General features: G+C 41.8%; 1 protein-coding gene across 5 annotated transcripts in view; it reads right to left on the bottom strand.

Moving 5' to 3' along the window:
- Positions 1-24,999, bottom strand: part of RB1CC1 (RB1 inducible coiled-coil 1) — a 69,930-nt gene that overhangs the window by 34,953 nt on the left and 9,978 nt on the right. For all 5 annotated transcript variants that reach the window (XM_036830330.1, XM_036830333.1, XM_036830334.1 and 2 more), the window contains exons 2-10: positions 15,389-15,509; positions 14,269-14,395; positions 13,928-14,098; positions 9,177-9,379; positions 7,310-7,736; positions 3,372-3,542; positions 550-734; positions 197-383; positions 31-112 (exon numbers count right to left, since the gene is read on the bottom strand). In XM_036830330.1, the coding sequence (XP_036686225.1) occupies positions 31-112; positions 197-383; positions 550-734; positions 3,372-3,542; positions 7,310-7,736; positions 9,177-9,379; positions 13,928-14,098; positions 14,269-14,395; positions 15,389-15,459 (1,624 nt within the window). In that variant the 5' untranslated portion in view covers positions 15,460-15,509. The remainder of the gene's footprint in view (positions 1-30; positions 113-196; positions 384-549; positions 735-3,371; positions 3,543-7,309; positions 7,737-9,176; positions 9,380-13,927; positions 14,099-14,268; positions 14,396-15,388; positions 15,510-24,999) is intronic.

Raw genomic sequence — 24,999 nt, 5'->3', positions numbered from 1 at the left:
AAGTATAAGTTATTAATAAAGAACACTTACTAAATAATTTCCCAAAGGATTCCCTTTTTGACTTTTCAGCCTCATATAATCGCTTTCCGTCTTTGACTAAAGCACCAGCCCACTAAGAAAAGGAGAGCCTCTGTTAGTGTCACATACCAAGTCACTGAGGCTCAGGCACAATCAAAGTACAATCCAACCTGCATACCTCCCTGTAGTGTTTTATGAACATTTTTCTCCTGACAACCTCAACAGCAGCTAAGCAGTACATCTGAGGAACTGTACTCAGAGCTTCAACGATCTTGACTCTCTCTAAGAGTTCTATAACGAGGCGGAGCAAAGCCTGCAACTTCTCTCCATCCTGATCAGCATGAAGCATCACAAAGCAACACCACCTACAGAAAGAAATCAAGACACACAAACTCTGTAAAAATCATCCAAGCCCATGTTAATCAACCAGTGAAGTATGTCAACATGGTGATAAGATTATGCCATCACTCGGGAGAAATAAAAAAAAATCAACTCTCAACATCCCGAATTAGATACCCTAGAATCACTTACTTCAGTCTGACATGAAGGTTATTTGCTAGTTCTTGTTTGGCAGTGGTGCACTTCTGTTTAATATCCAACAGTTTTCTATGATTTTGCAACATAATCATCAACTGATTTGCATGACTCAGGCACAAATCAGGTAACACAGACGCATCCTTCAAGTTTTCAGCTCTCATCTGATTAGCTAAAAATCCCTTTGGGAGAAAATATTTTAAAGGATATTAACTTTCATGAAAACCATGAGCATTCACTTAAGAGGAAAAGCTTTACATTAGACATGAACTGCTCTACTTTCAAATAAGATTTTAAAATCTCCTACTTTTCTGAGTGTAGTAGGTATGTCCATAGCAAAAGATTCAGAGTTCTTAAGAAATTTATGCTCATCTAATTCTGTTCCATTTTCGTGCTAGAAAAAAAAAATGAGACCCAGGAAGCTAAAGCAACATATCCAAGGACACAGCAGGCAAATCAGAACTAGAACCTATGACTGTAAACTCCTGCTACACCACAGTTCAGTCAGAGCACGGGTAAATAAAAACAGGGGCACTGACTTTAAGCCCCGTGAAAACTAACAACAGATTTAATCTAATCAATGATATTCAACAGCATATTATACACTTCCCCCAATAAAAATCAATCAATCGACTTTGCACTACTCACTGAAAAGTCATTCCTTCCTCCGGTGTTTCTGGGCTATTATATACTTTGTTCCACTGATCTGTGATCATTATCTTTAGAACAATGACTTCTACAGTATATTTTATTGTTTCATAGGAAAAGTAATTACCACACTTTTTTCTTAGCTATCCTTATTTATTTTCACAGGTGAACCTTGCATCTTTTTGTTAGGCAGGGATTGTTTTTAGGCTATAGATTAATTCAGACAGATGTGCCAAAGCCAAGAGCAAACACTTAAAAAAAAAAAGTCCAAAGACATCTTGATGAGACATCTTGCTGAGAATTTCACTGTATTTACAGGTTTCTTCCCTACTCTACTCACTAGTTACCACGTTATAGAAGTTTTAGGATCTGCACACCCATCTCGCTGTCATACTTGCTACTATAGATAATTATCCTTGTAGGGCTCAACCACACAGCCAACAAAGGACAGCAAGTGTGTCTTCTTACTTTCTGGTAGTTCTCTCTCTCTTTTCTGTTTCAGGTTTTTTTCTAAATATCATGAAAATATTTAAGTTTAAATGATGTGTGTTAAAAAAAAGTCGAGATGATTCAATATCTGAAAATAAGATAATTTTAGTAATTATTTTATATCTTATTTTTCTTCCAATATGCTGCGTGCTTAACTGTGGCTATGCTTTTTCTGTAATTTAATCTATTTTTAAAAAGTAACTTACTGCTTTATTCTCCTTTAATAAAATCTTAATAGGTTTTCAATTGTTTTTTACTGAATCCAAGAAAAATATGGCATCAATCCACAATTCATGAAGTACAAGCCCAATGCAGGAGAAATACAAAGAAAGCCACACCTCACCATCTCACAGTCAAACTGCTAAAACCCAAACCAAAGGCAAAGAGCTACAAGTAAATCAGTAACAGCCTAGAATTCTCTATTAAGAAAAAATATCCTTCAGAAACAAAGGATTTTCAAATGACAAAACCTGAATTTGCCCCTGGAAGGAAATACTAAAGGATATTTTAATGCATGATAGACTTTAATACATAAAGGATGTATGTACTCCTTAAAAGGAATACAGCTAATACATTAAAAAGACAATATACTATGACCACGTTGAGCTTATTCCAAGAATCCAAGGATGGTCCAAGATTAGAAGTAGAACGTACCTTTCTTAATCTGATAAAGGGTTTCTATTAAAACAAGGAGGAAAAAAACCTACTACGAACACTGTAATGGTGAAGTGTTGATCATTTTCTACAGATCAGGAATTAACCAAGGACACCCAGTATCACATCCATCTCAGCACTGCACTGGGAGGGAGCCACTCGGTGCAAACACAAGATAAAGGAACTCAGTTCACAGAAAGGGGGCCGGATCCAAAATCAAGAGCCAGAAAAAGAGAATCTGGTAATTACAAGATGCACTCAGTTAGTGAACTATGAAAACGCTATACATATTTTAAACATGTTTAAAAAGAACACAGCAAGGCCCCATCTACACACTGTACCACCTACCCACCCGATACCGCACGTCCTCAGCCGCGCAGGTGAAATAAAACACGCGTACACATTGAAACGACCACTCTGATGTTCTAATGAAAGAACACATTTAGAGGAAAAACGGTGGCAGGGAAAGTGGAACCAGAAAAGCGTGTGTGAGCGTCGAGGTTAGAAGAGCGACCTCTTCTGGCTCCAGGCTGCTTCCACAGAGTGCTCTCGCCAGGGAAGGGGGCACACAAAGCAGTCCAGAGTCACAGCCAGTCACCAGGGGAAAACTCCCCACGATTCCACCACCTTCTTCTGGTCATCGACCTAACCTGGCAGCAGGGCTCCTAGAACACTGCATTAAACTAGACCTACATTTTCTGAGGTTCCCCGTTTTCCCCGAGGAGGGAGCAGAGGTTGCTCGGGTGTCGAGCACGGGGCTGTCAGCGTGCGCAGGTCTCCCCTGCCACTCACAGCGTCTCCGGGCCACCTCCCGGCTGTCACCCTCCGCAGCCTCAGCTCACGTGGTGTTCTCAAACCTGAACGTGAAGAACTGGCCTCCTTCTTTACTACGTGGAACCAGTAATACCGCGTTAACAGTATTCATGGGTGAGGTGAAAACACGGCGCACAGCAAACTGACAGTGCACGTAAAAGATGTGTCTAGAAAACCGCAAATTCCTTTTCCTGAGAGAAGTCTGCGATAAGCACCTGAGCGAGTTCTTTCTGCTCGTTGACGAGTCGGCCGCAGCTGGCGATCATCTGGTCCAGGGCGTACAGCCGGTCCTCCAGCCCCTTGATGGCCTTCATGTTCTGATTATCGAGATTGGCAATAGTCTGACGGCATTCTCCTATAAAGGGTCGGATGATCCGTGGATCAAGCTGAACGACAAGGAAACACGTGCGAATGAAATTTTCAGCCAAGAGCTTAAAATGTATTTCACACTATTTTGATACACAGCTTTAATGAAAAACAGTAATAGTGAAAAATATAGAAAAGCAAAAGCACGAGAAATCGAGGTTATATTTCCACAAGAAGGTCAAGAACAGGGTAATTATGGTGTTAATAAAACACAATTATCACTGATTATATTGGGATACATAAGTAGGAATCTAGTTCTAGGCATTACACTTTTTTAAAATTAATTAATTTATTTATTTTTGGCTGTGTTGGGTCTTCGTTGCTGCGCGCGGGCTTTCTCTAGTTGCAGCGAGCGGGGGCTACTCTTTGCTGTGGTGCGTGGGCTTCTCATTGAGGTGGCTTCTCTTGTTGTGGAGCACGGGCTCTAGGCATGTGGGCTTCAGTAGTTGTGGCACGTGGGCTCAGTAGTTGTGGCTCGTGGGCTCTAGAGCACAGGCTCAGTAATTGTGGCGCACAGGTTTAGTTGCTCCGCGGCATGTGGGATCTTCCTGGACCAGGGCTCGAACTTGTGTCCCCTGCACTGGCAGGCGGATTCTTAACCACTGCGCCACCAGGGAAGCCCCATTACACCTTTCAATTCAAACCACAATTCATTCAATTCTCAATATCCCACCGAAAATGTTATTTTCAAGGTCTTATGAAGTGGAGCAGAATTAATAACGAAAACACATTCTTCGGTCATTACCTGTCTGATCAATCAACTTCCTCCTAAAACATAGCAACACCTTCAAACCTCTCTCCCTCCTGGAGAGACCTTTATTTTCAGTCTGTAGCTCCTCAAGGAAGCTGCTTGATCAACTACACTCTCTTACTCTGCAATCTCTCCTGTTCCCGGGCTTTAATTCTCCAAGATTTCTGGAATTTAGGTAATTCAAGGAACCCCCAAAATTCTCTCCACCCTGCTCCACTTTCCCTCGGAAGAACACTGCACGCTGGCGTCTTCGGTGCACTGGCTTCCTGCGGGGCTCACAGCGTAGCCCACCTACCCATGGGAGGGAGACCACCCCCTCGCAGCTTCGGGCGTCCCCTCCGCTGGGTCTGGCTCCTCTTCCATCTCCTCCATAAACAGGCGAGATCCCGGAGGACTCTGGGCTATGGCCCATCCTCACTGTTTCTTACAGGATTTCGAAGGAGGTAACTCCCAACGCCTGTTCAACCCTTCATCCTTCTCACAAACGTTCAGCCTGGGTTTCTGCCTGCCCGCTCACACCTCCACGTGGACACCAGCCACGACTGCTAAGCTGTCCTCTGCTGAAATCCCGAAACGGCTCCCTCGGCCCACAGACACGCCCCAAAAGCACGGAACACTGAACCGCAGACAAATGCTGCGTTTCTCTAGCTTCCCCTTTGTTCACACGGATTGTCCTGCCAGCTGCTGGAGCCCACTCAGCCTCCCGCGAGGGACCTAGTCAAACGCCACCTCCTTCACGTCTCCCCTGATCACCACAACCAAAGGGACTGTAAATTACTCATTTTACGTACAGTGTTAGGCTCACAGACAACATACGAAAGCAGTTAAAAATGAACTATTCTACTGTTATCAAGAATTCAGTGCAGTCAGTAAGAAGCTGCATTTCTAACATCACAAAAAAGTTAACACGGCCATTATTTAACACCTGCTTCGCACAATATTAACTAAAACTTGTGCATATGTGAACATTTCCTCATTTCCATGGTGAGTCCAATGTGCACACGTTTCCAATCCAAAGTATTGACTAGTTATAAATTATGAGGGTGATAAAAGGCTAAAAAAGATGACTAAAATAATTCAAAATTTCAACTTGGGCCAAATTACAGCTATACGTAAAACACAGCAGTGATTTAAGGAAGAAAAAACAAACTCCAAACCATGGCTCCAGGTTCTAATGTTTCTGTATCTCATAATTCACTCAGAGTACAACACAACTACACAGACAAGCATGGAAGAATATTTTAAGATTCTCTGAATTCTGCAGGTATAAATTATTGTGAATTTTCGTTATTAAGCCAGAAAAGGATCATTGTTTCTTCTCTCTTGTCATATAAAGTGAATAAAACTTATGGCTTCGCTAGATTTCATTTAAACATGCAAACACAAAGCCAACTGCAAGCCCTTGAAAAAAGTGGTTCTCGTGGCCTAGAGCCCTGTTCTCTGATTCATGTGGAATTATAAAAAATGACGCTTCAATCACCCTATCACAATCATGTGGCTGATTTTCCACAATCACAGATGGAATTTTTAGGCTACTAAAATGTCAACAGTTTGAATAGGAACGCTAGTTTTCATTCATTTTTGGCAGTAATCTTTGCACAATATATTCCATGCTTCCCCGCCCTGGCAAATGTCTTAATTGAAGCGTTCTTTGACAACAAATAATAAATGGCCAAAATGAAAGAAATGCCTGAAGGATGTCATCAAGGAAATGGGTGTACTGAAAGAATTAAGAATAAACTTTAGAATGCATTCCACTTTTACTGTCCAATAACTTAAACAAGAAAAAATGTTGCTATTTTCCAGGCATCCCAGACAGTGTGCTGCCTTTCCCCCAATAACCAACCAAAGATTAATAAGTCTCTTTTCCAACTGAGTCAAAAGTTCACCTTTGAGAAAAGTTTAAGTATTCTGCCCATCATCTTTAGACAACAGCAGCCTTCAAAATATTGTTTCGTATGGTCTGCATCACTGACGCATGTGCCTCAGCAACTTCCTCTCAGGCCTCAAAGATTTTCTATCCACTTACTGATCAGATCTGAAGAGGTTTATTCCAGATTTATTCCCCAGGTTTAAAAGTTTTTATAAGTGTACTTGGGGGAGAGCTTAATCCAAAACACAAGTCACTATAGTTACAAACTAAAACTAAAAACACAATGTCTAGGTTTTGAATTTTAAAATATCTCAGGCAGATACAGTATCTAAAATTACTTCTTTTAAACCTCAGAGACAAGTTCCCTGGGCGGGGGGAGGGGGGGGGGGCAGTGATGCAAAAGAGGCCCATGGGGGTTCTCCGGGAGGTGGAAAGGTTCAATGTATCTGCCTGTGGATGTTGGTTACTCCGTGAACTAACCACTCGAGACTTGTGTATTTCATCGAACGTCAATCATTCTCAGTGTAAAAAACTGTTATAGATAAAAACGAAATTATATCATTAATATTTTTCCCCCAAAAGCTTGAAAGTTCTACAGCATCTGTAAATGTGAACATATGAATTATTAAGTTAATGTAAGAAACAGCGATGGCCAAATATTATCATTTTACCGATTTACTTGTAGATTTACTTGTAGAGAATGCTCAGTACTCAAGGTGCAATAATGAAAACCAGCAAGACTGTTCAAGTTTCACCTAGCAGATCAAAGAGCCTAACTGTAGGGACAAATTAGAGGATAGGAGATATTAAAAAGTCCAAGTAATGTTACAGGATCAGGGGAAAAAAATTCAAAGTACCACCACCACCAAGACCATCCCCACTGGAGTGGACACCTCAAGGCTTGGCACTGCATACAGATTTTACCATATTACTTCTAATAATCTCCCCAAATTTACTATCAGTTCATAAATAAGGTTATGCATTAAATGATCTGATTTGTCCAAAGTCTTAGATACGGTTATAAAGTTTTATTCCAAGGCTCATTATTTCCGCTATAACATGGTACCACCCCCCCCCTTCTCCCATTACTGTACAGAAAATATTTAGTACAGGTAACACAGTCTCAAGTGGCTAAAGGACAAGAAAAATCAGAAGACTCTTACCCTGCTCATGGAGTCAAAGCACCTCCTGACCAGGGATTCCACGTCATTAGGCCTATCCTGCACGTTGATCCAGTCTAACAAAGAAACATTAAAAACGGGCAGGTCACCGTCTTTAGCATCTACTGCAGCTTCGTCCTGCTGGGCAGGACTTGGACAAGGTTCCCTCATTTCTTTTCCACTTTCAGCATCTGTGGTGTCTGGGGCTACATGTTCCACGGACTTGTGAAATGAGGTTAAGGAGGGTTTGTTCATTGTTGCAGGCGTATCGGGAGAGAGCACCAGTTCAGTGGAGGTTTTCATCTCGGCCTTTTCTGAGCCTTCACGTTCAGGCAAGGAATCCAGTCTTCCCAAACATTCCCTGTAACTATGTCTGGTTAGGCACTCCAACAGTGGAATCTTGGCCATGACTGAAACCGCAGTTCCTAAACTTAAAGTACAAAAGACCTGTCAGTAAAATAATGGGACTGCTCTAGTCAGAGGTTAGCATTTTGAAAGAAATAATATGTTATCATCACACACAGAAATCTCACCACCTCCCTGTTAACACTACATGCATCTAAGTAGTCCATGAGGTGTTCTTTAAAAGAAGACAGAGAGAAGGAGGATATCGTTCACACACTGAAACACCCTCTAAAGTAAAGATAGCAAGTTTACACTAGACATGTGGACACTTGGTTTTTAACAAACCTTAAGGTATAAAAAATTGGAACTTATAAAAAAGATTTACCATAGAAAGTTTAATGTTCGATTAGCTTAAAGACAAAACATTTTTGATATATTGAAAGCAAAGCATAAAATTAACACTCTTATTAGAGATTAAGGTTAACTCTTGCATTCATCACTCCCTGAAAATAAACAGGTAGATAGATGTATGCTGTCAAAACAAACATGGGGAAAAGATGAAACCTTGATGATGTGACTTCTGTAAAAACATATGTAAAATGATTTAGGCTCCTACATTAAATTAACATCTGAGAGAACTACCCACCCCCCCAAAAAACAGTTACTTGAAATTTCAGGTTATAAAAAATTTTAAATGCTATTTCCAGTCTTCATTAATCATTCCTTCCTTCCCAAGATGCATCCCATTGTCCACTTAAGGCCAAAATGTTCTAAATATTCATACCACAAAATAGAGAAACTTGAATTAATAAAGTTCACTTGAAAGAAGAAAAAGAAAATGATACTTCCCTCCAACTCTAGTTAAATAAAAAATTTAAGAAGAACCAAAAAAATGAATACAAAACACTGAAAGCACAAACACACACACAACAAAGGGCTACATTTGTGTGGAATTATTGCCGTATTTTTTTACATTCATTATAGCCCTTTTAAAAAAGAACCAATGGGTATCAGATGGGCTTATATGCAAAGAACCAGAAAAACATCTAAATGAGAACCAGAACACAAAGGCTTTTTTCCATCTCAGCAAGCTTTCATCATATGGCAATATTTAAAAAGAAAAATAAAATTTTCCTTGACTGCCTAATGTTTGAAAACTTTTCCACTCCCATTAGATTGTTATTTCTGCATTTTGCTTTACTTTATTGTAAAATTGGTAGCAAGGCAAGAGACAAAGGTTCCTGGGTTTCTAAACGATTTCAAAAGTATTTTGAGTCTTTTACATAAAGAAAATACAAGAAAAAGAAACATGGCAGATCCATAAAACATATGGAGGATAAAACTGTTCATAATTTAAAAAATTTTACAGTCCATAAAAGTCATCATAAAAGTCTCAAAAACATGAACCTCAATTATAATAAATATATGGCCTACTAGAAATGAAATTACTGTTACTCAAACTACTGATAAACTGCAAAGGTATTTTAAACAAACATCTTATTATCCATTTTAATGGCAAACATACTGAGTAAGTTTTAACTTGATGTCCTCTACGGATTGCAGATAATTCGAATAAATACTTTCAAACTTGAAAAGCAGCTTTTGGTAGGAATTTGAACAATCCTCCAGATTGGCCATGATGGCAGCCCAGCCCTGGTGCTGAAGATGTTCATCGTGGACCAGACCTTCACAGAAAGAGCAAAGCTTCTTGGCAACTTCATACATTTCCTATGTTGGAAAAGAAGAAATAATCGGTAAAAGCAGGTAACGTTTGTGTGCACGTCTGCATATGTGTACTTACATACATGCATGGATGTGCTCTGAACTCATTTCAAAGGAAGCACTGTTACAGGAAAGTTTCAGTTTCTGGTTCCTGCTTGTTGCCGTGATAATGAGGAGGAACTCATTGCTCCTGGGAGTACATGCGGCTAGAGGTCCACGCAGGGCAACGCAGCAATAACCATCAAAAGTAAAACTGTGAACTTTCTATGGTGGAATACTACACGGCAATGAATACAAACCACTAATACATGAATGAGTCTCAGGAACGTAATGGTGAGTCCAAGAGGCCAGACACAAAAGAAAACAAACCGTTTTAGGAGTCAGGATATTGGTTAACTTCATGGAAGAGAAATAACGGGTCCTGAAAGGGAGAGAGCATGACGTAGGGCTTTTGGGGTGACACCGTATTTTAAAATTTGTGTTCACTTTGTGAAACTGCACTAAAAATTATGAATGTATAATTGTGATATGTCCATTTTCAAATATGTTTATCAATAAACAACACTCTATTATTAAATTTACTAGCAGTAAAGACAACAATCCAAGGTCACACAAGTAACTGGGAAATGTGACTCTGGAGACCACGCTCTGGATGGTTAAAAGACAGAGGCTCGGGACTTCCCTGGCGTCCAGTGGTTAGGACTCTGCACTCCCACTGCTGGGGGCCCAGGTTTGATCCCTGGTGGGGGAACTAAGATCCCACAAACCCAGTGACGCAGCAAAAAAAAAAAAAGAAAAAAAGACAGAGCCTCTAATTGCTGACATGATGGACAGTTTGACTGTGGGTCTCTGTCTTGGTTAGAGTAGCTTTGGGTGAATGTTACAATCTGAGAGGTACATTCTTCCCTCCACTTCCCATTCTTCTTTCTCATCACTTTCTTAGCTACTCCTGGACACTGATCCTTCCAAGCAAGCTTAACATCCATTTTATGTAAAACAAATAAAACAAATAAACAAAACAACCAAATTCCCCTCACCCCCCCCAAAGCAAAAATGCTTCATCATAGCAATTAACTGTAACTAATTAAGCTAGTGAACAGATAGTAATCAGAATATGATCATGAACATTAAGAATATATCTTTTCATCTGATTATGTTTTATAGTTAATAAACTATGTTCCATTATAAAATAAAAATTTTTTAAAAGATTAAAAAAATAATAATTTTTTATGTTCTGGAACTTTATAGACTTTTGTTGTTGTTGCTATTGAGAATGCAATATGTTTCCCATTTCTATTCTAAAGTAGGGCCAATACAGAGAAATAGGAATGATGTTTATATATTTATCAAACACCCAATCAACCTTACAATTCCTTCCAGTGGGTTTTTATTAAATTCTCTCAAATTTCCCAAATATGCAATCATATCACCTAAAATGGATATTTTTCGCTTCTTTTCCATTAACTTCACCACTTACTTACTTTTTTTATTTCAGTAAATTTCTCAGATGTTCCAAAAGAATACTGAACAGGTTTATTCTGATTTATGCAAGTTACTCTAGCTTTTCACTTACTTGAAAGCTGATTATCTTTTTATATTTGGTCAAGTCTGTGTTACATTTATTTTGCTCCCTTCTAGGGCTATTTAATTTATTAGGAACAACTGCTGAATTTTAACACATGCCTCTTCCAGACAACATTAATATGACGTGCTGTGTTTTCTCCTGTAAAGTATTAGTGATTGAGGCAATTAATTATATTAATACATTTCCAAATATTGAACCATCCTTGCATCCCTATAACATCTGCTTTTTGCTATTAATATATTAGTCTTTTGATACTCTTCTGGGTTTTTATCTATAAAAAAAAAGTATATTCTATATTTTTAGGATTCAGAGAATTCAATCTAGTCCACAAGATCTTTTTGATTATGAGAGAAATGTATTAAAATCTCCCTTAAACAAATTTTTGTGGTGAAACACACGTAAATTTTACCGTTTTAACCCATCTTTAAGTGTATGGCTCAGTACCATGAACTCATTCACGCTGCTGGGCAACCATCACCACCACCCATATCTCCAGGATTCTTTCATCATCCCAAACTGGAACTCTGCATCCATTAAACAATTAACTCAACATCCCCCTCACTCCTCAGCCCCTGGTAACATCTGTTCTCTAGTCTGTCTCTGTGAATTTGACTATTCTAGAGACCTCATACAATTGGAATGATACGCTATTTGTCCTTTCGTGTCTGGCTTATTTCACTTAGTATACTGTCTTCAAGGTTCCACCATGTTGTAGCTCGTTTCACAAATTTCCTTCCTGTTGAAGGCGGAATGATATCCCACTGTACGAATATACTGCATTTTGTGTATCCATCCACTGGACATTTGAGCTGTTTCCACCATTTGCTATGAACACTGACGTACGTCATTATATTAAAAGTTCTCCTGGGATTAATATTGTTATATTTAGCCTGTGTTGATAGGCAAATACAGATGTGGCTTGCCTTTTTCATAAATTAAATCTTTTATTATTAATTTCACTTTTTTCTGTTTAATGCTTTTAACAACCACTATCTACTAGTTCCGTGCATATCTTTCTTCTCATACTTTAGCAACCTGTTTTAGCAGTATTTCTTGTGATGGCATAGTTGTTTTGTTTTGATCATACCATAAAATTTCTTTTAATAAGAGAAAAGTTGGCTAATTAATAACCAAATACTAGACTGTATTAATCTCACTATTTTATGTTTAGTATTCACTTTATTATTTCTATTATATCCTATCCAGATTTTTGCTAGTTTAAGGAACTCCATTCCTAGCTCTTCTCTGCTACTATTTATACCCCCCTTCTCTTTCCTACTTGACTTAATCCATGCCTGGATGAAACCTTTACAATTCTTTAACTTGTCATCTGGCATCACTAGATACTGCAAAGACTGTTTACTGCTACACTAATCCTCTCATTTCATCTGTTTGATTTTTAAATCTTTTTATCAAGTTTTATTTGTTCTTTTGATTTCTTACTCTAATCACTTAACAATTATACATCCTATTTGGTTAGCCTATAATTTTTATATCTAATATTACACTTTTCTATTAGCATGTAGTATCTATATTTTTCAATTAAATCAAAACTATTGCTTTTTAAGTGGCATGCAACTGTGTAACCTATCTTTATTTGTTTTATTAATTTATAGACCAATAATCAGAAATCTGAAGGACTCTATTACATAAATTCAGTTTACAGAGTTTGTCTTTTTAAAAATAATTTTGCTTTCTAAAAATCATTTCCAGACTCTTTAATGTTTATTAAGCATATTCCAGAAAGATGGGGTTATTCTCTTTTTACGTTGTATCCTGTGTGAAAAATGGTATAGTTTCACAAATGTATGTACTACATTAAAACAACCTGCTGATATTTCTTTAAAAACGCAAATATTACTACTTAATAGTTTATTTCATTATTTTTATAAAAGGTAAGTACTCTTTTTCAGTTGATTCTAAAAGATAACATTTTTTTTTTATGTCTGAAAGCAAAATGTGTCCCACTACTGATAGCTTATAGCCAGTATTACAGTAAAGTACCAGCAAGTCAAAAACAAACACAAAAAAACAAAAACAAAAACAAAACATGAACCAAATGACTGGGAAGCAGTGCATGGGGACTGCAGGCAGCAACACAAGAGGTACGTATTAGGAAGAAACTGGGCGCCCCTCCAGGACCTAAGTATGGATATGAGAGAAAGAGTCGCAATCTTAAGAGTTCTTTAAGCTCTCTGTGCCTATGTCTGCCTACTCAAACACAGGTAGTGCACTGATCAAAGTAATGTCCTGAAGTCATTATCTGCACACCATCATCTAGGAAAGAGTAAACAAACCATATTTAAGACAGTTGTTCTACTCTAAGATCTTGTAACTGTTTGCAAACATAGGATGACTAACAAAGCACACGCCTGAAATTTAAAAACCAGACAAAGTAATCACAAAATATTTTTTCAAAGTTTGTTATTTTTCATGATTTTGGCATGCTTCTTCTATAATTTAGACCACTCTGCTATTTAGATTTGAATGCTTTTTTAAAATTTTTTAATAAATTTATTTATTTTTTATTTATTAATTTTTGGCTGCATTGTGTCTTTGTTGCTGCACATGGGCTTTCTCTAGTTGTGGCGAGCGGGGGCTACTCTTCGTTGCGTGCGCGGGCTCCTCACTGCGGTGGCTTCTCTTGTTGCGGAGCACAGGCTCTAGGCACATGGGCTTCAGTAGTTGTGGCGCATGGGCTTAGTTGCTCCGTGGCATGTGGGATCTTCCCGGACCAGGGCTCGAACCCGTGTCCCTGGCGTTGGCAGGCAGATTCTTAACCACTGCGCCACCAGGGAAGCCCGAGATTTGAATGCTTTTAGAAGCAATCAATTTGTTAGATCATTCGCCAATGCCTAGTAAGCTAATAATGGCCACAAAAACATTACCAAGCATGTGAATAAGACATTATTCTGTTAAATAATGCCAATTTTTAATTTTAAACTGATATAAATAAATATTACAATTACCACTGCAAGTTGTGTCCTTGAAGCAACAGTGTGAAAAACTGCAGGCATCATAAGGGACTCTTCAACTTTTATTTCCATGTCATTTTCTGTTGAAAAGGTAGTTTTAGGAATAGCAGGTAGACGTTCAGATAAGATCATTTCCTTGTTAAAAAGAAAAATTGGATTTGTGTCCTATAGAAGTAAAAATGCAAAAAAAAAAAGAAGTAAAATGTTACAAATACTGAACGTGCACACTGCCCTCCATACACCAACCAGATACACATTCCTCGCGGCCACGAGCCCCGAGCCCCTCCGTGAAGCTGGCGTGCGTGTGCACGGAAGGAAAGGCCCTGGACACCTACCGTCCCGGCGCTGTAGGTGCACACTCTCCGGTCCGCGGCCATGCACTCTCCCCCGTTGACCACCAGCACCTGGTGCTGAACAGCGATCTTGTACTTGCTGTGGACGGCGTGCTTCAGGTCTGCCACACTTTAAAGGGGGGGGGGGGGGGGACAGGGGGCCAAGACAGCAGCTATTTACATTTGCCCCATGACAACTCTCTTCATTATCCAAGTGGCACTACGTAAAAATACCTGACAGATAAATGAACTTCACTCTAAAAATTTCCCCAAAAACAGTAGCAAAAACTACAAGCTTCTTGTTTCTGCAGCTGGATTCCATAATCAACCAGCCAATCATAAATAACCAGAAGGTCAACGATCACCTGTGTGCCACACCTAAAAGTGAGTCTATGAAATGCAGGCAGCAGAAACATTTATTTTTGTCATCTTTATATAACGTAGCAAAGGAACATGCTCAAATTAGCAAGAGGTCTGTTAAAATCCTCAGAACAAAGGATGTGTGTTAAAATCTCCACATCACATTACACGAAACACATGAGGTCTACACCATATGAAAACTGCTTCCTTTTCCTAATCTTTCAAAAAAACATTCCTTTACAGGTCAAATCAGATTTTATACTAGAACTTTCAAAAAAATAATTTCATAATTCCATTAAAAAAATAAGATTAATTCAAAATTTTACTCTATCATTAACAAACAAAACAAACACTATTGACTTTATCCACATAAAATAGTAAAAACAATGACGAAAAACCACAGGACTGGTACGTGCTGGTTTATGTAGCTAGCAATAACCCCCTCAGCAGCGTCCTGTGAAACTCAGAAGAGCAACCAACTATGAAAACTTACTTCTATTCGACTGCTTTGGTTTGAAATCAGTATGTTTACTCTGAAAAATATAGTCACGCAAACAGAACAAAGCACAACTTAACAAATTTATCATTAGCACTTTAGAGGAAGACGACAACTGTATACGTAATATGCTGAGGATGAAAAAGTTAAGACTTGCCATGTTGCTACTCTTATTTAATAAAGGGATAGTATTCTCAAAAATCAAATCTTTAACTTTTTACATGTACAAAATGCAAAACTGATGATAATCAATGAAACCCAGCTCACGTTTGCACTGTAAGTTCAGTGTCAAATGTCAGGGTGGTTCCAGTGTTCACCAGAAATACATACAACTTCATGATGATTTCTCTGGATTCTGTGAGCTTATACCTCACTCTGATAACGATTACTGAAAGAAACAGACAAGAAAAGTGGTCAATTTACAAATGCAAGTACAAAGACAATTATGCTCACGTAAGACAGAGCACAGTTATACTACATAAGCAACAAAAAAACAGAATAGGTTTTGATGTCTAGAACGGCTAACTGGACAATTCAGTAAACTCGTTGCTTAAAAAACAAAAATGAACAGTAATGAGGCTAATGAGAAGCGTAACTTCTATCATAAAGAAAAATAATTTGTTCTGAGGAAGAAAAGAGGACAGTAGTTAGAACAGTTTGGTGTATATTTCACACTGTTCTCATGGACCACCTTACATTAAGAAGAAAAATTAAAATTAAAAATTTGGTCCAACATCTTCCTAACTCCAAAAGTTCTTCCCCTGCTTCTTCCTTGTAACAGTGAAAAAGTCTTAAGGTTAAACTTACTAACAGCAGATAAGAAGAGCCACCACTTGCAATAGGAGGGACAGAGTCAGTCCCTATTCCTTCCACCAGGTGCCTCTTACTCTTGAGTTCACCTCCACGCTGAGTTAGAAACACTTCACGTAAGAAACTCTGGCCCTAACAGTCCATCACTTTGTGCAACAGCAGGAAGTGCCCAGGTCTGGAAATCAGAATATTTAAAGCCACCCTGCCATCACCTAGTTGTGCAAGTCAAAACCCCGTATATAAAATAAAGCTTCCTCATCTATAAGTAAAAGGGACAGATGTCAAGAGCTAGCGTTTTATTTTTAACAATTGGAGGTAAAAATCCCCAATATCAATGTAAGTGATGAAAGATGATGATAAATAAATTTCCAGAAACTAGTAGTTATCTTTCTTTATGCTCTCTCCACATAAGCTTAGAGCAGAATTATGAGGGAAGAAGAAAAAAGCAAATAAGGCTTTAAAATTAATGTTTCCAAAATCGCTATTTTAAATGCATTAGATCAAAACTCCGTTACGAAGGCAGGAACTGTGACTTACCGTCAGGCACTGTGAAAAGGATTTTACCACTTTTCTTAAAAAGCAGATCAAAAGTGGCTTATGTTTGCTTTGCTTGATATTGGCAACTGAATGGCATTACTGGTTAAACTCAGTGAACTGGAAAAGAAAAATTTCTGATTATAGAGAGAAATAATTCAGCGTGACTACAAAAACGGTTAAGTGCTCTTCCTTTTAACATTACCTTCTGAAAGAGTAATCTCTACTCAGCTTCTCTTCCTACCTGCACATTCACTCAACCACAAGCATATGACCTTGACCTACACCACTGCATTAAAAAGACACCAAACAAAAGTCCCCAAAGAACTCCCCAACACTGTCAAAGCGTAGAGCCATTTTTCAGTCCTTAAAATATAACGGTCCCATTACTTGTACGCTTAACTGTTTCAGTTTCTTCTTTTGTAAGACAGGAATAAAATGGTACCCGTAGCACTGGGCCTCTGAGCCAGCGCCTCCGCTTCCCCAAGTCCCCTTGGACGTGGGTGGAGCCTGTGATCTGTTTTAACCACTGAGGTTCGGCCAAGGTGATGGGGTGTCGCTTACACGATGACTACTCAGGACTGTGACCTCCCTCTTACCAGCTTCCATGGAACGCGCTGTCATATGGAGAGGCCACGCGGCAAGAAACCGAAGCCAACAACCAGCAAGAAGCTGAGGGCATCAGGCCAACAGCCTGCAAGGAACCGGCCGGTTCCTGACAAGCACAGCGAGCTCTCGGAAGCAGATCCTTCCTGCTGAGCCTCCGACAAGACCCCACCCGGGCTGAGACCTTCACTGGAGTCTTGTGAGAGACCGTGCAGCAGAGGACCCCGCCAAGCCGCGCCCACAAACGAGAAATAATAGGTCTGTGCTGTTTTAAACAGCGAAGATCGTGGTAACCTCTTCCCCAGCGACAGGTGACACAGTACTAACATCCAGGGGCCCCACAGGGCAGTGCTGGGCAGGGGCAAGGCCGCCTCCCCAACCCCGTCTTGGGCTCCTCCTCCTCCCTCCAGCATTCGGCTGGGACCTCACCGCCTCCCGGGGCTGCAAAGCCACCACTGCTGATGACCAAACCCAGCCTGAATCACGCCCTGGACCCAAGTTCTCTACACAACCCCTCTCGAATCCGCTCTGCCACCTAAAACGCTCACTGTTCATGTTCGCTTCTCTTTGTTGATGGAACCGACATTCACCCACTCTCTCACGTGCTGTCCTAGATCTTTCGTCTTCCTCACAGATCCATAAACGTCAGTAACGGTCCACGTCTGCTTGGTTCTGATGCGATATCTACGCTACCTACCCCTATTCCTGTGGCTACTGCTTTATCAAGCCCTCACTGGCTCTGGACTTTCTCAACCGGCTCCCCACCTCCTTGACCCCCCCCCAGCATATACCCTCCCACCGCCCTCAGCGAGGCCGTTCTCAACGCCAGGTGGTCAGGCGCCACCTGCTCCCCAACACCCACCAGGGTCAGGATGACCTTTATGGCAGCGGCCACCGTTTACCAGTGTTTACTATGTCCCAGGTGACTGTTCTAAACGCTTTACTAAATGAAACGTTTTCATTGGATCCTCACAAGAATCCTTTACGGTAGATACTATCATCATCCTCACTTTATAGACAAGGAAACTAAGAATTAAGGGCTTCAGTAATGTCACACGTTAATGAGTGAGGACTCAAACCCAGACCGTCCAATTCCATCTTCTCGAGTCTCTATCCACGATGACAACATCCAGGAAAACAGCAGACGCTGCGTGGCTTCTTCCTCTCCACCCTCAGCCTCCCCAGCCCTCCCCACCCCTCCCCAGCCCTCCCCAGCTTCCCCAGCCCTCCCCAGCCTCCCCAGCCCTCCCCAGCCCTCCCCAGCCTCCCCACCCCTCCCCAGCCCTCCCCAGCCCTCCCCAGCCCTCCCCAGCCTCCCCAGCCCTCCCCAGCCCTCCCCAGCCTCCCCAGCCTCCCCAGCCCTCCCCAGCCCTCCCCAGCCTCCCCAGCCCTTCCCAGCCCTCCCCAGCCCTCCCCAGCCCTCCCCAGCCCTCCCCAGCCTCCCCAGCCCTCCCCAGCTTGTCGCTCCCAGATACCACCCTGCCTAACTTCCTGAACAAAACTAGCCCTGTCGAGTCTCTGAGCCTTCGTGAGGGCTGCCCCCCGGCCTAGAGCCTCCTTCCTCTGTCTGCTGTGACCACCCTCCCCCTGCGCCCCCCACACAGTCTTTCACAGAGGTAATCACACAATCCTGCCATTAGCTGTGCTGACTATGTACTCCACGTGCGCTTCTACGCTGCATATATTGTGATGTTTCTTTGCAGAGTTCTCACCTCTACTGAACGGCAAGCTTCTTTAAAGCAAGGACCCTGTACTCCTGGGAACTAGCTCTAAAATACTTTCTCAATAAAATGAACCATTAATCTTACACCAGTAAAGGATTATTCTATATCCTTGTGAAGACTGCTAAGAAGTCACATGCGTGGCACTGACCACAGGTTCTTTATCTCCACCAAGGATAAGTAAGGCTGCATTTCACCCACCACCAACACACTCGCCCCACTACCGATTATGGGCGATGCAACTACCCTACAAATGCAACCCCAGTGGCTCAGCCCAACTAAACAGATACCTAACTTATACAAAGAGATATGCTCCTGTTACACTACAGAGTAGAACCAAATCTTTTAATGAATGAGGGAAAGTGACGAGGAAGCCAACAGACGGAAGTGATACATAAAGAGCTGCTTATCAGGGCATCCCAGGCAGCAGAGCTGGGTCTCTGGGTAGCAGCAATAAGCACGGTCCCCTGCCCACCCCTGTGGGGCTTGCAGTGTGAGAGAAAAACATGTGAAAAACCACTGGAAGTTCAAATGAGAATTTCATACCAGAGCCTTATCCAGTGTGTCTTGACTTATCTAAATTACCTGTCCATCACTTAATAATCATCCTTCCACACCATTACAAATACTTCATAAACATCAATATTGATGGCCAAAAAGCATTCCAACCTGTGAATTCACCACAGTCTATTTACTATCTCCAGGGTTTTGTCTTTTAATCTCACAGGTACACATTTTTTCTTATGCTTAGGATTATTCCCATAGAGTAGATTCCTAGAAGTAAAATCGCTGGGTCAAAGCATTCAAAGATTTTAAGGCTGTTAGGCTTGCTTCTCTTACCAATTTATACTCCTCAGGCAACGCACCCAGTCAACAAGGTCGCTGTATCCTTGCCATCATCCTATTTTCAAATGCTTGCTAATATTATTTCATTATTCTATATGTAAACCCTGTCTCTGATTATTTGTGAGTTTGACTTTATTCACGCATAGGTTGCCTACTACGTACCATGACTATGTTAGACGTGGGATATAACAGTAAATAAGACCAGCACAGTCCCAGAACTTCTGTGAACCTCAATTACCAGAAAAAATGGAAGCTCATCTTATCCAGTGAGCTTAAAAATTAAGTAACACGATATATATATAAACATCCAATGCAATGCCTAAGACAAGCACTCGAGAAACGTACTCAGCATACGCAGATTCTGTACATTCAAGGGCTGAGCACTGAAGATATAAAAACAATGGAAGAGGGCTTCCCTGGTGGCGCAGTGGTTGAGAGTCTGCCTGCCAATGCAGGGGACACGGGTTCGAGCCCTGGTCTGGGAAGATCCCACATGCCGCGGAGCAACTGGGCCCGTGAGCCACAACTACTGAGCCTGCGCGTCTGGAGCCTGTGCTCCGCAACAAGAGGCCACGATAGTGAGAGGCCCGCGCACCGCGATGAAGAGTGGTCCCCTCTTGCCACAACTAGAGAAAGTCCTCGCACAGAAACGAAGACTCAACACAGCCATAAATAAATAAATAAATTAATTAAAAAAAAAAAAAAAACAATGGAAGAAAACGTAACATCTGCCACCAGGAAAAGTAGGCAGAATGACCATAATCGCAATACTGTCTAAGAAGTGTGTAGAGAGTGACAGGGAAACACGAAAGGCACTCAGATTGACAAGAAAAGAGTAGCCAGAGGGTGCATCCCTAGAACAAGGATGCAGGCCTGAGCTGTTATAAGAGAGGAAACTAGAGGTTAAGCAGAGGATCACATGACTGCAGTCGATGAAGGTTTCATGGATAAAGGGGCGAATTAGTTAAAAAATGTCAGTGAATTGGGCTTCCCTGGTGGCGCAGTGGTTGAGAGTCTGCCTGCCAATGCAGGGGACACAGGTTCGAGCCCTGGTCTGGGAAGATCCCACATGCCGCGGAGCAACTGGGCCCGTGAGCCGCAACTACTGAGCCTGCGCGTCTGGAGCCTGTGCTCCGCAACGAGAGAGGCTGCGATAGTGAGAGGCCTGCGCACTGCGATGAAGAGTGGCCCCCGTTCGCCGCAACTAGAGAAAGCCCTCGCACAGAAACAAAGACCCAACACAGCCAAAAATAAATATAGAAATAAATTTAAAAAAAAAAATGTCAGTGAATGCACAAACGTTATCTTACAGGTGAAGAGGAGCCATCTTGTTTCACGACAGATTATGCAGCTGAAGTATGTGACAAAAACAGAAGTATAATAACACTGGTGGCGGAGATGATTCATTCTTTCACTCACTCATTCATTCATTCATCCAAATCCAACCAACGCCTACGAACTTATGTGCCAGGACTGGGAATTCTGTGAACAGAACAGATACGGTCTTTGCCCTGATGGAGTCCACCGCCTTGAGGGAGAAAAAGGCATCAAGCAAGAAGAAAGCAAACATGATGTAAGTTGTGATGATTACAATGAACGAGGAGTGGGCAGGAAGGAGAACCTACTTTAGGTTGGGGTGATGGCAGCAGGCCTCTGTGTGGGTCCATTTAGACAGGGTCGCAGTGGGTGAGAGGAAGCCTGTCCTGGGAAGGTGGGGAAAGCACCACAGGAAGACACAGCATTTCTCTGAGACTAAACATAAAGTCTATAATAATCACTATATTATTCTAAGTTTTCTTTTTTTGTTTCCTTTTCAACATTAGTTAATCTTTTTTGTTTTGATATAGTTTCACACATAAGAAAAAAGCTAACGAAAATAGTACAAAAACCTCCCTTCTGCCCTTTGCCCAGGTTCACCCACTGTGCTCCACTGTTTCACCCTTTGCACCAGTTCATGCTATGCGCACGGTTTTCTTTCCTTCTTCCTCTCTCTCTTTAGATACATACAAATATTAGATACGTTTTTTCTGAACTACGAGAGTAATCTGAAGACAGAATAGAATGTCTCTTTACCCATAAATATTTCAGAATGTGTATTTCCTAACAGCAAGGATTTTCTTCTACATAATCAAAGTACATTTATCAAATCACTGATCACTACTGTTTATCTAATCCACAGTCAATATTCAAATTACTGCCCCAATAATATTCTTTAAAGTTTTTTTCTCCCAATACAAGATCCAACTCAGGACCATATGCGGCATTTAGCTGTAAAATCTATTTAATCTCCTTCAATCTGGAACACTCCATCTTTCCTTTTCCTTTTCACGACCTCACTCTCAGTCAATCAGGAGCATCAGAGATTAGCGACGACCTCAGCGTCGCCGCCCTCCTCCACAACACCTGCAGCAAATGAGAGAAACTCTGACAAGCTGCAGCAGCTCCTGTGTCCTTCAAACAAACACCAGTCTTCTCTGGGTGCTCACCCAAAGCCGCAGCTCAACCTGTGACCCGCAGTCGTTCACAACGCCGACAAAAACCTGAACAAAACTCATCTGAGACTGAGTCGGTCTGCACACCTGATGAGCAATGTAGCCAATTTCAAGGATAGTTTTGACGTCAGTGGCTCTGGAACTCAGCAGAACTCCACTCCACTGTATCGGCACACTTGACCCCATCGCTGTGCATTCAGCTCATTTCAACAGCTCCGAAGCCCACCCGCCCTGACAGGATGTCCCACGTTTTCATCCCCTGACTATGGTTTGCAGCCATCAAACCGGCAGCGTGAACCAGAGCCCCCTTCCGAATCTTCACTCCGCATTCTCGCCGTCAGCCCGCACCAAGGGCCTCCCCTGAAGAGCGTGCAGAAAACCCAGCTGGTGGGGTCAGTCCTCGTTTCCGGGGTCCACAGCACGGAGGGTCTGCGTGCAAATGTCAGGCTGCTGGCTGCCAGGACCGCAGATGCTGTCTATTCCACTGTCCTGAGGAGACGGCACGTGAAACAATCACCGCTACCACTTACGGAGCGATGCACCACATGCCGGTCATTACGCTCAGCGTTCCTTCACTCACTTCTCACAACGTGTACGGCATCTATAGTATTACTGCCCCCCTCCGCAAATGAACAAAAAGACTCAGAGGTTCCTCAACTTGCCCAAGGCAGAAACTTAGTAAATAAACGTTCCAGGGCCTTGAACCCAGGTCAACGAATAACATTCATTCAATAAAACTTCACCTGAGGCTCTAGTACATCCTAGGCATTTTCTTGGCTTTGGGAATAAAGAGAAAACAATATGATAAAATTGCCTTCTCTCATAAAGCCTACATCCTAGTGGGCAACATGAAAATTTTATATCTAAACACAAACTCCATGATACCTACTTTCAGAAAGAATAGCAAAAGAAGAAGAAGAAGAAGAAAAAAAAAGCACATTATTTTTAAGTAAAAGCAATTCCAACATGTACGCTCGCTCTTTTCGGTTTTATTCCTTCAACTGTGCGTACAGCTGGGAAACACGGCATCAGTCCCGATCCCCAGAGGAAACGGGGACTAAAGACGTGTGTCTGGCCTCCAGGAGCAGCCAGAGACTAAAGGCCAGCCACGGGACGCTAGGTGATGAAGCCCCAGTTACAACTCTGCCCAACGACTCGGGTAAGCCGCAGGGCGCCACACTCTGTGCTGCGGCAGAGAGGGCAGCACGGAGCCTCCCTCGACCCCGTGGAGGGCACCACCAGAGCTCAGCACCTGGAGCCCTTCCAGACTCCCCTCCGTGCGGATCTGCCTCTGTCTGCTTTTCATCTTAATGTGCATCCTTTCACTATAAAAGAACTGTAATCATAAGCACAGCACTTTCCTGAATTCTGTGGGCTTGGGGAACGCCTGACTTTGCAGTCAGCTGGTCCGAAGTGAGGGTGGTCCTGGGCACCACCAAACCTGTGGCTGGTATCCCAAGTGAGAGCGGTCTTGTGAGGACCACTCCATCTAAGTCCAGCTTCGACTAAACCAATGCACAGGGCTTCCCTGGTGGCGCAGTGGTTAAGAATCCGCCTGCCAATGCAGGGGACACGGGTTCCAGCCCTGGTCCGGGAAGATCCCACATGCCGCGGAGCAGCTAAGCCCATGAGCCACAACTACTGAGCCCATGCGCCACAACTACTGAGCCCACGCGCCTAGAGCCCGCGAGCCACAACTACTGAAGCCCACACACCTAGAGCCCGTGCTCCGCAACAAGAGAAGCCACCGCAGTGAGAAGCCCGTGCACCAAAAGGAAGAGCAGCCCCCGCTCGCCGCAACTAGAGAAAGCCGGCGCGCAGCAACGAAGACCCAGCGAAGCCAAAAATAAATAAATTAATTAATTAACTAAAAAAAAAAGAATTACGATTCCTCTTTTTGGATGATAATAGCATTTTGGTTATAAAATATTAGTTGTAAAAAACAATTAGTTCTAAAAAAATTCATGTGTAAAATGACAGTTGAGATGTTCTAAAATAGTCTAGCAAAAACAAATGAAAGAAGGAAGGAAGAGAGGGAGGGAGGAGAGAGTTTAGCTAGACAGGGGGATAAATAAGATCAGCAAAATACTGGTAATTACTAAAGCACACAAGACATTCAGCATTCATATATTATAGGTGGGAATCTACTATAAATAATTATGACCTTCCTGAAAAGCAACCGGTGTTCCTGGGATAGGTAAGTAAAACTTTAATAAACACACACCTCTCTCATCTCAAAAGCAGAGATAATACCTACCTTGCAGAGCTATCGGGGGCATATCTGTTCTTCAAATTTTACAAGATCAAAGTAGTGAGACAAGGGGAAGTGAGGGGGGGGGGAAACATACATGAAGCAAGATTGGCCATGTGGTAACTACTGAACAAAATGACACATATGCCTGTGCGAGGGTTACACGCACACCAGAAATTATGAACCTGATCTCCCACCGTTCATGCTGGACAAAAACTTAATTCCCCCCACACATTTTGGTCATCCTTTCTCACGCTGATGGATACAAGTCACTGAAACACTTTTGGAGCAGCCTTGCACTGTGGTAAGACAGAGCTAAGAAATTTTCTTTTCCATAATTTCTCGAAGGCAGTCTTCATCCCACTTTCAAGTAAGTCTGGACCCAGCATCTCCTATCAGCTCTCAGCATATCATATTTGCAGCCAATCCATGAAAATGAGCAAAATATACAAATAATGCCTGTACAGAGGGACTCTGTGGCCACTGTGTCCACGGCAAGGCAAAAACATTATGCTTCACTGCCTAAAAGCAACAGTAACAACTGCCAGTGCAACGAAAATCATAACTTCCTACAAGTAAGCATGAACATACAGGAACATACAAACCAGACTTCCATTG

This window comes from Balaenoptera musculus, chromosome 17, assembly GCF_009873245.2.
Source record: "Balaenoptera musculus isolate JJ_BM4_2016_0621 chromosome 17, mBalMus1.pri.v3, whole genome shotgun sequence".
In the NCBI taxonomy this organism is placed as follows: domain Eukaryota; kingdom Metazoa; phylum Chordata; class Mammalia; order Artiodactyla; family Balaenopteridae; genus Balaenoptera; species Balaenoptera musculus.
The sequence above is the reverse complement of the archived record's forward strand: the minus strand, read 5'-3'. Positions and strand labels throughout refer to the sequence as shown.